This window comes from Tupaia chinensis, unplaced genomic scaffold (genome assembly GCF_000334495.1).
Source record: "Tupaia chinensis unplaced genomic scaffold, TupChi_1.0 Scaffold000100_1, whole genome shotgun sequence".
NCBI lineage: Eukaryota > Metazoa > Chordata > Mammalia > Scandentia > Tupaiidae > Tupaia > Tupaia belangeri.
The window spans coordinates 542,684-555,560 of NW_006159564.1; the positions used below are offsets into that span (position 1 = coordinate 542,684).

The following is a 12,877-nucleotide window of genomic DNA, read 5'->3' on the forward strand; positions in this document are numbered from 1 at the left end:
CCGTGCTCACTCTCCTTCAGCCACACAACTTCCTCACTATTCCTCAGATACAGCAGGGCCTGTGTGCTTTTGTGCTGATCGTCTCTCCAGGAATTGTCTTCCCAGGGACTCTCCCTCACTTTGTCTAGTGCCATCTCGCACAGTGAATTTTTCTTATGTATTTGATTACTGGCTGTCTCTTCATGCAGGTAGGTAAATTTCACACAGCTAGGGTGCACGTGTGTGTGTCCATATGCATGTGTGTATGCACATGTTTTATTCAGTCACTGATCAGTCATCAGTCTGTTTTATTCAGTGCCATCTTTCCAGTCTGAGAACAGTTCCTGATACTAAGTTGGTATTCAATAAATATTAGAGCAAATAACTGTGTTACTTTTGATGAGGTGCCATGGTAGGAAGTAAGTGTATAACTGTATGTAGCAAACATACAACAGTCCCTCCCTTCCATAGATGCCATGGTAGGAAGTAAGTGTGTAACTGTAAGCAGCAAACATACAACAGTCCCTCCCTTCCATAGTCTAGGAATAGCAGTGCTGGTTAAGCAATTACTATATGCCGCAAACCATGTTAATTATGGAAATCAGTCATAGGAGCCAGGTATTGTTGTTTCTATTTTACAAATAGGAATTGAGGCTCAGAGGAGTTAAATAACCTGTCAAAGGTCAAATTGGCCCTGCCAGTTACTATGCCCATATAGTTTCTATTCCAAATCCTGTTCCTCACTACCATGATACATACCACACTCCTATTTCATGGAACTTAATGTACCATACTCTCCAGTGAATTTGTTGTAATTTTCTGTCTTTCAGAGACACAGAAAATCACTGCCTCTAGTGGAGCACTGTCGTCGCAGTATTTTCTATAGGTTCATGGCTACTTGGAGCTTTGATCATGAGACATTAGCAAATGTTCTCCTTAAAAATGTTGATTTCCTGAGAGAGAAACATAAGCACCCCAGCAGGTTCTCAGGCTGCCATCCTTCTCCCACCTTCCTTCCAGACAGGCTCACTTGCATGTGCCCAGTGTGTGCAGGTTCACCAGGAACCAAACCCTGACCTTCCACATGGCCAGCAGCATTGCAGCATGCTGCACTACTGCTGCACCATGGTGGCTAGGCCAGCGAATATTCTCTTAATCAGGGTAATAATATAGCAGATTTAGTCATTTGGCATGAATTCATAATTATTTTTAGATGTTAAAAAATTGTGACTTTGCCAGTAATAGCATCTCACATTCCCCAGAGGAGATGTGTTTGTCATAAATACCATTTCCGTAGAACATTTCAAGGAACTTAAAGTTCTTGGAAAATATTTTTAACAAGCACTCTTTTCTCAAATGTAATGCAATAGCATAAAACTAGAGCATATACACCCTTAGAAATATGTGTATGTGTATTTTACCTTATTAAGAATACTTACATGCATTTCCTTTTTTTCCTTAAAATTCATTAATACTTAAATGTTCCCAATTCCAAAAGAATTTAGATCAGGAATGTGTCCCCTTTTAGGACCTATTTCTTGCTCAGTTAAACTGTTAAATTTAAATAAATATATGTTCCCTTTGTAGCTTGATGATTAAAGAAGCAAAAGCAAATTATTTAGAAAAGTGTCCTGATTCTGATGTAGTGGCTAACTATTCTTTGTTTTTAATGCCCCCTAGTCCCCCACTCCATCACAAGTTATTTTTACTCAGATATTGTAAATAGATACTTTGGAAGATTGGTCTGGTTCCTTTTTCTTAACATTTATTATCTGGTGGGTTATATTTCTTTTATTTTCTTTCTCCTTTAAAAAAAATTAGAGTATATCCTTTTACAGATCTTACTTTGAGCAACCACACACACACACACGTGAACTTTTTAGTCCCTGGTTCCTATGAGTTATTAAAAATTTTGTAAGATTTTCCTTTTATTTGGTTTCTTACATTAGTTAATTGATTCATCAGATTCAATAAAAAAGGTCAGAGCAGGGAGCAGTCACACGCCAGAGTCGATGAGTTCACTGGCTTGGTCCTTGTAGTCTGGCTGTCTACACAGAGGCAGTGGCTAACATGGTATGCTGGAAAACCAGACGTTTCCTAAGTTGTTAGTAGGAAATTCAAACTTAAGAAATTTAGAAACCACAACAACAGAGGCTTATGTTTTACTGTGACTACTGAAGTTACATGGCTCGCCATAGAAGCAGGGTAGATAGGAGGCTGAAGAGTGTAAAAATATGAAACATTGCATGCTTAGAAGACTCCCTTTTAGCTGTAGTGTATCAGTGAGATCAGCAAACAAAAACAAGGGCAGCAGGAAAATGTAATGCTTTTAATAGTGTTTAGAGGTGAGGGCAGTTGGAGCATGAAGGTTGACGTGTGATGGCTTTGTCCTGAGAGAATTTTTGGTCATGAGCCACAGTTTGGAGTTGTTCTATCCTTACCTACTTTTCTTAGTGCCTGAAGATGATTGGTTTATGCTTCTTTTATGATTTCTGGAGAGCTAGAGTTTGGGCTGTAGGTGAAGTTTAATTAGGTGGAATTCTTCTATTCTAGCATCTGTTGGATTAGAAAGGGCCATTTTTCTTGTCTGTGTTTTGCATGTCCTCTGGTATGCATTGCCAAAGTTAAAATTATTTTGGTGATTTGAGCCTTCTTTACTTTTCCCTTGACTGACAGGCTAGAGCTTTGAGGTTACATTTTCCTTTTCTGACACTTCTGAGCACCGAGAAGATGGATGAACAGAGTTTGATCCCATTTCTTCTACTCTAAGTGAGATGGGGGCCAGCAGGTGGCGTAGTGATTACATAGCTGGACTCCCACATGCCAACCACGGTTCGAGTCCCGGATCTGGTGGCTTGAGACTCAGCCGGTCTCATGTGCACACGTGCCCAAAATCCTGAGAGAAGACTGGAGGAGAAGGGATTGTCGTGTGGCCATCTCTCCTGGGGGGGTGATTTCTTGCTTTCTGTCTCTCTGTCTGTTTCTCTCTCTCCAGTGAGTCCACACACCCTATAGTAAAAATCTCTCCGAAAAGAAAACTAAGTAAAATCTATTGTGTTCTAGAACAGCATGGTGGAGGGCAAGTCCATCAAGATACTACAGTGGTCAGCAACAGGTGTGCCAGAGGTGAGAGCAATGATTTTTATACCCCGCTTGTCTTGGCCCTGGTTCTGTATTTATATTTATCTCTGTGAGAAGTGTTCTGTTTATGGCAGAGTTAAAGACTGTAGTGGGCTTGATGTGTATGCTGTTTGAATACTCAGCCATTTTCACCCTGACCATGACATTTGAATCTTGAGAGAGGGTAAACTATTTCAGGTTTCTGGTAGTTGAAAAAAGTGTTTTTGAAAAAGGTACTAATTTCACTCTTCCTCATTTTAAAGTTCACCAATTCATGCTAAAACTAAAGGAAAAGCAAAGCCCAAGGACACTCAGAAAAACCATGTCTGATGGACAGGACATACTGGCCCCAACTCAGTTTCTGACTTACTAGCTGACCTTGCCTCATTTGCCTGTCACCTCAGGCGCAACGGGGGAGGGGGGCAATAAAGTTGCATCTCTTAAGGTTTATAAAGCCATTAGCAGCCTTCAGCTCGACTTTCACAGAATAAAAATCCTCAACAGCCCTTAGAGTCCTTTCCCCCTTTCCTATGTGACACTGGATATAAATTCACGTCCAGAGATTTTATGCCTTGTCAAGAGTCTCAGCGCTTCATGACTATATGGAAAACATTAATTCAAATTTCATGGGATTCTTATTTTTAGTTCTTTATATGGCAAGCATTTGTTGTACTTCAAGGTTGTAACTGTACTGTAAAAGCAAAGAAGTAAATCTTTTTAGTGTTCTGACACTTAAAATGTGCTAAATTGGAAATTCAGTTAAACTGAAAAATTAACACCTGCTAGAAGTATTTAGCCTGTTAGTTTCTGAAAGGGAATCTTTATTGTCTGTTCCTAGGATTTGATCTAAGCCATTTAGCCTAAGTTGTAAGGTTTGTCTCACAAATTTATTTGTGTGCCTGGGTAGAATTTTTACGGTAGGTCAGGGAGATTCCAGGCTAGCTTTTACGCCTTTTCCAGTTATCTGCTCTCTGATCCTTTAACTGGCTAGTGACTTTTTTGCTTCAGATGACTAAGACATCTTTAGGAAAGCTCACACTGGCTTTTCACAGGAGGACAGCTTCTAGCAGGGAAATCAGGATAAAGGATAACCCCTCTTTTAAGAATGACTGGGGTTAGGCACTAGAAACGTGGATTTTCTCCAATAAGCTTAATTCTTTATCCCACTTTATATAGTATATAAAGAAATATAAGACAGGACTGCATCCTACAAAGCAACTCTTCCTTGGCACTGAGGCAGAGTCCCGTGCCTCAGCTTTGACAGGCCCCGACAGTACCAGATTCCAAGGGAGCCCCATCCTTGTGGGGCAGAACAGCATAACTACACAGATCGCTGGCACCGGTCACCGAGCATCTGCCGCAGGTTTAGTGCCGTGCAGCTGCTTTCTCATCACACTCAACTTTCACTTAGGAGCTGACTCACTTAAGATGCTTTTCTCCCTATTGATATCCAGGTTGGTTGGGAAGTCAGATAACAGATTTAAAAATCATATTCGAGTATTCTGATTGTGGCTCAAGGTTTCCTCAGATTATATTTTCATAGTAGATCTCCAAGTAGTAAATCTGCCATCCTTTTTAGACTGCTTCGTTCAGATACCGAATATCTGCAGCTACTGAAAGATCGGAAGGTCTAACGGTATGGATAGCAACTGTGGATACTAAAGACAGTGTGGGAGGAGAGTGGGAAATGGGGGAGGGCGAGAGCAAGGGAATCAAGGGGAAAAAGAAAGAAGCAGAAATTTGAAGGGACATAAACATGGTAAATTATCTGTTGATAATGTGTACGGTAAATTTTTGATTGAACTAATGTACAGTGCATTCAAGATGGGAAAATTCATTTGGTATGTGATATCCAGTGATTGAATGTAAAAAAAAATAATAAAAGAAAATACAAAGAATGTTTCCTTCAGTAGCCTTCATTCACAATCGAAGAGACTTCCATAGTATCTCATTCACTTACATTTCAATTCACATCTTTAATATGAACGTTCCTTAACTTCTCTAACTCTGGCTTATTTCTCTTTTCTGAGTCCTCACTGCTCTTATAGTTTTATGACAGAAATATTTTATGTTGTTTGTACTACTTTTTGTTTTGCATGTTAGTTTTTCTCTTAAACCAACTATAACCTCCTTAAAGGAGTGATAACCACTGTAACTCCCACATCGGTTTGAACTCCATACATACTTCATGACCAAATGATCCAGAGATGAAAAGAATCAGTCTGAGGGCAGTATAACCTTCTCTTAGACCAAATGATATACCTAAATTCTCAGAATTTACTCTAGAATTTGCTTTTAAAAAAAGTAGAGAAGATTAAAGATAAGTAGAGATTTTTTTTTTTTCCCTCTTGTTCTTGTAACTTCTGGAAAGGGAGACCTGTTTGGCAAAATATGGAATTCACTTGAAGACAAACTTAGGTGAAGCTTAGATGTAGGAAACTAGCCAGAGAACCTGAGCTTCTCTGATTTTTTTGCATCTTTGCTCATCCTAATGAGACTATAAAAAGAAATATTATGTGGCATAATATTTGAGGGGAGATGAGTGGAACCCTAAATCACTTGACAAAATTGTTCACACCTTTGTTTGAAAGTCCCGCACAGAGATAGTTGTATAAAACTCAAGAACGATACACACCTCAAACATAATGTGTTTCTTTTAATAATATGTTTATATTGGGGCCAGCAGGTGGAGTGGACAGGACTCCCACATGGCCGACTGTGGCCTAAGTCCCAGATCTGGGGCTTGATAATCACATCGGGCATGCACCCAAAATCCCAAGAGAATTCATGAGAAGGGATTGCAGTGTGGCCATCTCCCCTGGGGGGTGATTTCTCACTTTCCCTCTCTCTGTCTCTGTCCAGCAAGTGCACATGCCCTATGGTGAAAAATATTTTTAAAATATGTTTATATCAATAATAAATATTAAGAGTAGATACCCTTCTCCTTAGCAACAATAGATTCATTTTTATAAAACTCCAGAGTGATTCATGCCTTCTTTCACTCCCAGTGAACAGCCTAACAAGCTAATGCTAAGGGACTTCCATAGTATCTCACTGCATGGCCTTTCATCTTCAGCAAGAAACCAGGAATTTTCTCATGTTGTCTCCAGGCTCCAAGGTCACGCAGCTCCTTCCTTTTTTTCAGATTTAACAGCAGCAGACACTTAAGTCTTGTCAAGCAAATGTGATGTTTTGCATTCCTCTTATGAACTCTTCTTCTCAGAGATTTGTTTTTGTTTTGATTCACTTTTTTTTTTTTTTTAAAGAATTTTAAGAAGAGAGAGAAAAACTTAGCTCACCTTTTAACCTTTTGTTCCAGAGCTGATGAGCCATGAGACATGATAAATCTGGCAGATTTGCTTGTCAGAGCAGCCCATCTCGGAGGGCTGACTTCATCCTTGAAACTGCTCTAGGTACAGAGATTTGGAGCTTTCATAGGCTTGGTGCTACTTAGGTTAATCTCTACTTCTTCTGGATTCTTTTCCTCACCTCATCCCCATTCGCTTTGGCTGATTTGTCTGTCTCTCCGCTCCTTGATCAGAGTTCTCTCAGAGGTTACTGTCCCACTCACTCTTTAGTCTTTACCCAGCACTGAGAGATACTTGGGGTGGATGACATTGCTCCCCTTCTTGAGGTTTGTAGAAAACGGGCGTTGCAGGAGGCTGACTTAATGAATGGATGGCAGAGCCAAAAAGAGTAGCACTCAGATGGATTGACACAGTAGTCCTTTTCTTAGTCTCATCCTTGACAGGACACTATGTGTCCACTCTCATTGCAGTGTCACTGACTAAGTAATCAACTTTGGCAACTGACTGTATCCTGTTGTAGGTTTTAAAAACGCTCCCTATCTTTACTTAATTTCATGTATAGCTGACCTCTCTTAGCCACAGTGCTTTATTAATCCATTAAAAAAGAGCAGGGGTAGGACCATGACTAAAGCAGTTGTGCAAGAGTGACTTAGCTCTTGTGATTGACATGGTGCCAGTGAATGCTGGTAGGTGTAGCTAGGCTGGTGACACAGTCTGGTGTGTGACACACTTAGTTGCTGGGCCTGTCATCCTGCTTTAGCACAGTGCCTGGTTGACACTCAGTAAATGTTTGCTGTTGCTGAGGAGAGTTATAAGCTCCAAGATGGCTTCTCAGGTTGGCAATGGAGTTACTTGACTTTGATATTATGGAAAAATAACTCCACTTCTGTAAAAGCTGGCTGATGCACTGGATTACCCACAGAAATTTAGAACTCAAAGTAATTAGGAAAAGTAATCTGTGGGACTCCAATTACTATAAGGGTATGCTTTTTAGGCCTAACAGTTCCATATTCCAGGCCCTCAGCTGAGGCACAAAGATTGGGGAAATACAGATGAATCCACCCTTCATAAGGATGAAACCACTGACTGCATTGTATTCTTCCTTATTTTGCTTCTAGTCCATTCCATGCCCTGGGGCAGCTCACCTGGTACTCTTTCACCACCTGCATCTCATTATTTTGGGGAGGGAGTCAAAGTGAGGTAAATGGAGGTGGCAGAGAGCTGAGAAGCATCTGACTAAGTCTGCCTACACAACACAGTATAATACAGATTTCTCTGCCTTCCCTTAATCTGAGTCTTGCTTTGTTTTCTGGTTTCTGGGTAAATCAAGTTTATGTAGTTGCTTCAAATAGTGGCAGAGATTTGTTGTGGGCTCCTGAGCAAAATCTTCCAAGGGACTTCAGAAAGTTTATGGAAAAAATAAGGTAGAAATTGATTTCAGTGCAAAAAATGTAAAGTTCATGCATAATTTTTTCCTAAAAATACATTTTCCATGAATTTGAAGACCCTTGGCATAAGAAAGGCCCTCTTTAGCCCACTGTTTCCAGAAATACTCTTTTCTTACCAAATAAAAAGCTTCTGGGTTGTAATTTATTTGCCTGTATGTCTATCAGACACCCTTCCTGTCCCGGTGACACACCTATTAATTGAAGCTAGGTACTTTCCTAGGCATTGGAGATAAAGCCGGTTGTAAAACTGACCCTGGAGAAGTGTATGTATTGTATAGTCAGGAGACAGACAATAAAAAAGTAGTCAATGTGTAATTTAACGTCAAGGCGCAACATACAGTATGAAGGAACATAAACGAAGGTGAGTATCACCAGAGGTTTCAGCCCTCATAGGTGACTTCCTCTGCAGTTTTTGGTGAGATTGTTTTGAAGGCATTGAGTCACTCTGAATTTTGAAAGGGAGAGCCTACTTGCTAGGGAAGCCTGGGAAGTGCAGAATGTGAGAAGCAGTCACTTGTCAAGATAGTGATTCAGATCTAAATTCTTTGACCACAGAGCTCACTAGCGCACTTTGCTCCCCTTCCCAGGAGAGAGTGGGCTTTGCTACCCAGAGGACCTTTCAGTACTGTAATTATATTTTATTTGTCCTTTATCATTTCTCTTCCATTGTTATAGCCTGATAGAACTGTATTGATTTTCATCTTCCTCCTTTTCTTTGCCTTTGGTTTCTTTCTTCCAATTACTTATTAATAAGAACTTTGAACCTTTCCTTTTAAGTTTATTCTTCTTCCATGAGCAACAATGACAGAGAGAACCCCCAACAGGGGCCTGATGCTGAGTCCATACCCCTAGCCTCAGCTGGCCCCAGATCATAGGCACCCATGTGTCTGGCCTATCTAGGGAGGTCTCCAGACATGAATTGGGAACCTTCTTATGTGGGTCAGCCTCACAGAGCACTGCATTTTACCACCATACCACCTCTGCGCCCCCTCCTTTCTTTTTGTTAAAGGTTTTATATCCACATTGCCACCTACAGTGCTAAGGCTTCTGGGCTTCTACCCTCACCCTAGCACTCATTAAAGAAAAAAGGCCAGAGGTGCTCTGTAGCCCAAGAATGCAGAGGTCCCTGGTTCTGCCTCTGTAGCTTTGTCTCTAGGGAAGTCACACCTTGCATATCAGTTTCCTCTGAAAAGAGGCATTTGGATCAGATGCTGTACAGGTACAGCCTCTTTCAGCAGTACAGTCTGTGCCAGGGCTGGGTAGGACGGTCTGTGTGTGTGTGTGTGTGTGGGGGGGTGTTTGTGTACACATTCCCTGGGGCCTGGGATCTCCAATTGCTGCTTCTAGTAAAACTGATCAAGGCACTTCTCAGAATCATAGCTGTGGAGTTATCTGCTATTCTGATGTAACATATGCTCTCTCTTGCTGAAAATATCATTAACTGTCCTTTAGGTTAGAATCACAGTTACTGTAAGCACAAGCAAGCATTGGTTGTATGTCTGTGCTCTATCTGTTCCAATGATCCACTTACCTACATACTCCTCTCCATACCTCCCGACCAGTCCCCCGCCACACACACACACACATCATTCCCCAAGCATGTCTATTTAAAAAATGAAAATAACTGTATCTTGAGTTCATCTTATTTTGGAACCAGTGGGCATGTGGCTGTACGGATGGTCAGACTAAAGAAAGTACTCTGCTAATATGCTTTTCTCTGTCCTTGGGCTCAGAATTAAAACTGCTGCTGCCCCATCTTAATTTGCTAAAGCATCTGAGAACAAGCTTGAAGAGAGAGTGAAAAAGAACCAAGGAACTTTTCCTTGGCGAGCTTTCCCAGTCAGAGACAATGTTAGTGCAGATGAAAGTCAGGGAGAGAACATCTCAAATCTCGTATGGAAGGAGAAGGTGGGCATGGAAGGCCTTACAGTAGTGGTGGTGATGATCCAAGGCTACTGTAAGGCCTTAGTGCACCTAAACTAACTCAAGACATGAATGACCTAGCATTCCTCAAAGTAGCAAATGACCAGCCAGAGGAGGTTCTAGAAGTCTGCAGGGTATAGTAATCTGAAACAATTGGGCTGGTCACTCAGAAACACTGAAGATGGCAGAAGCAGCCCTGAATCTTTGCAGGCTTGTGATGCTGGCTGCATGTACACTGCCTCTTTAATCTTTAAATCCTTATTTAAACATAATTTACCAAATCTAAACAATCAGTTTAAATCAAAGCTAAATTCAGAGTCAAACAGATTAAATAACCCCCCCAAAAATCATTTAATGATATGCCTCAAAAGGTAAGGTAAGACTTGTTAGATTTTTCAGAGATAATGACTGGCTGTGTGGATCACAGATGGAGCATTTCAGTTCCTGAAGCAGGCTGAGCCCAAGATTGCTCTGCATCCTCTGATTATTACTTTACAGTATCCAGTCTTTTATAAACACTTCTTTTCCTGCCCCCCCATTTCCTTTAAATAGGAGGGGGTATATAGACATTTTTTCCCTTCACTTTGTAAAATGTTCATTTTTCCTGAAGCAATAGACATGGACAGAACATGACCTAAGATGAATTCTAGAATTTTATTTTCCCCCCATTTTCATTTTTTTTTTAAACCTCAAAACACTTATATTACCAAGGCACTTCTTAGAAGGGAAGGGGCAGCAGACAGTCCTAAAATACAATTTACAACCTTTGAGGAGGCAAATTAATAGGACTGGAAAATTAGACAGTCAAGGCTTGACTGATGTTTTCATACTGGCTGTCACTATAGGCTGCATTGCAGCATTAGGAAAATACCACAGACATACCAGTGCTTCACAGTTCAAGTAAATCACCATAAAGGGGCAACTGAACTCATTAAGCATGAAATTATGTGCTTTATTTGGGAGTGCAAGAACTCACTTTTATCTTATCAAAAACATTTTTCCATCATATAGATTATCCCAAGGACAAAGAAATGCTCCCTCAGCCCACTGCGAGATAGTCTATCCATGATAACTTTTGTTTAACTTTCAGTTTTAAAAGAGGTCTTAATGCCTTACTGTTTTTTGAACCATGCCTTAAAGTTAGTAAGTGGACAAAAGTATGGAATGTTCAAGTGTGTCATTTAAATTTTTCTTCCTTTAAAATTGATGTTTAAAAAAAAAGCAGACTCTGGGAAACAGCTGTTAGAGCTTTGATGGAGGTTATGATTTTCAACAGTTGAGCTATAGTTTATGGTACAGATGGTACTTTGGGTATAGCTGAAACAGTAATTGATGGTTTCTGTTTCCTTACTCCTCTCTTTGATTCAAAAGAGTAGAATACCTTTTTCCCAAGGCAGGAATTTTTCAGTTTCCAATTACTGCCTATATCAAATAAACAACTTTTCTACTGCATTTTCCATACTGCTCCTCAGTGACCTGGGTGTTAGTCTCGCTCTTCTCATTATGGTAGGCTTCCCTAGGTCTCAAATAATAGTTTTGGGAAACCCTATTTCTCAGTGCTAACCTACAGTTTATATAGCCAGTCTTCAGGCTAAATAACATGTAATTTTTCTTTGAGAAACCGAAAACCAGAGCATGCATTGCTCCAAACAAAATTAGCAAAACAAAAAAGCAAATCAAAACCAAAAACTTCTAGGAAGCAAAAAATGGTAGGCAGCAATGTCATATACTTAAAAAAAAACAAAAACAAACTTAATTACAGGAATTACTGGAAACACAGAAATATCCCACATTTTGAGCATAGTTTTAAAATGCTGTTACAAATGATAAATCTTCTGGGATCTGACTTTTTCTTCTCACTGACAGTTAAGTAGAAATAAAATGTAAATTTTTGACACACATACTTCAGATGGTAATAGTATTCTGCTCTGTTAAGCTTTTTCTGTACAACCTAACAGTTACATGGGCAGTCCAGTGCAAATAATATTAACTGTTTTTCAGTGCTTTAGAGTAAATGAATATAAATGACCTGTATTGTGTATACTTACAGAGAATATGTAAAAAGGGAAATACATCTATCACATAGTGCTTAAAGTTTTGTTTTACAATGTATGTTCAAACCAGACAAAGTTTGAGTTATATATCATTTTTTCATTTTCTATTCCAATGTTTTGAACTTGACATAGTGTATCTTTTAATTTACCTGCTGATTTTTATTTAGAAAAATAGATTTTTTGTGTGTCTGCCTAAATGTTCAATTATCGTACTGTAAGAATTCATTTATAGCAATAGCTTGTTTAGGATTTTGATATAACTAATTATGCCTCAGAGTGCCACTAATAAAATTATTCTACAGGATTTACCTTTAATTACTATTTTTATTAACATGACATTATCAAAGATAATAGTCTAGAGAGGACAGCTTTAAGTGTGATTTGTCATGTAATTGCTGGAGTTGAAGTAGAAAGTTACAACTCAAAACTGTGAATGGTTACTTTGTACAAATCAACATGCCTTTAAGTCAGAACAGCGCTTATCAGATTTTTTTAAACTTAAAAAGATTTCATTTTTAAGTTAGATTCATTCTAATTCCAAAATGTACTCCTCACAGTATTTCTGTAGTCTTTTATATTCCGATTTACAAGAAGGAAAAACAAAAGCCGGCACAAACAAACCCACTACCATGGGGCAGTGTTTCGCACTCTGCTCTTCTAAGACATAAAGGAATTCCAGTGCGGAGAGAGATCCGGAGACCCAGCTGCTGCATCGCTGTATCAGTGCCCCCACCCGTTCCCCAACGACTCCCCATACAGTCAGGGTTCCATGTGTAGCCCGCTTGGAAAGCGTCTGTAATACATGGTCAACACCCACCTCTCAGCATTTATAAGTGGATCTTAATTCCGTCTTCTCCGCAGGAGAAAACTTCTCGTTTTGTGTGAGCTGGGAAAGGTCTTGACTAGGATTCATTGGGTGCGCTTTGCAAAACCTGTCTGCAAGGTCGGGATGCTGAGCGCACTTTGGAGACCTGCGGAGAGGCTCCCTGGCTCCCTGACGCAGCGCCCCTTGGTACGGCAGGGCGGCTCTCCGGGGCTTGGCTGG

At 40.0% G+C, this 12,877-nt stretch overlaps 2 protein-coding genes across 6 annotated transcripts in view; one reads left to right on the forward strand and one right to left on the reverse strand.

The window, feature by feature from the left end:
- The window catches only part of CMSS1 (cms1 ribosomal small subunit homolog), a 430,734-nt gene that overhangs the window by 43,853 nt on the left and 374,004 nt on the right, over positions 1 to 12,877 (forward strand). Inside the window, exon 2 of one of the 3 annotated variants that reach the window (XM_014585947.1) lies at positions 3,043 to 3,105. The exons of the other annotated variants lie outside the window; for them this stretch is intronic. Within the exon in view, the coding sequence (XP_014441433.1) occupies positions 3,043 to 3,105 (63 nt within the window). The remainder of the gene's footprint in view (positions 1 to 3,042; positions 3,106 to 12,877) is intronic. 3 annotated transcript variants of the gene reach the window in all.
- The window catches only part of FILIP1L (filamin A interacting protein 1 like), a 105,736-nt gene that overhangs the window by 20,577 nt on the left and 72,282 nt on the right, over positions 1 to 12,877 (reverse strand). For 2 of the 3 annotated variants that reach the window (XR_003548580.1, XM_006143551.3), the window contains exon 1: positions 12,650 to 12,871. The exons of the other annotated variant lie outside the window; for it this stretch is intronic. The gene's annotated coding sequence lies outside the window, so the exon portion shown is untranslated. Of the gene's footprint in view, positions 1 to 12,649; positions 12,872 to 12,877 lie in introns of those variants that run through there. 3 annotated transcript variants of the gene reach the window in all.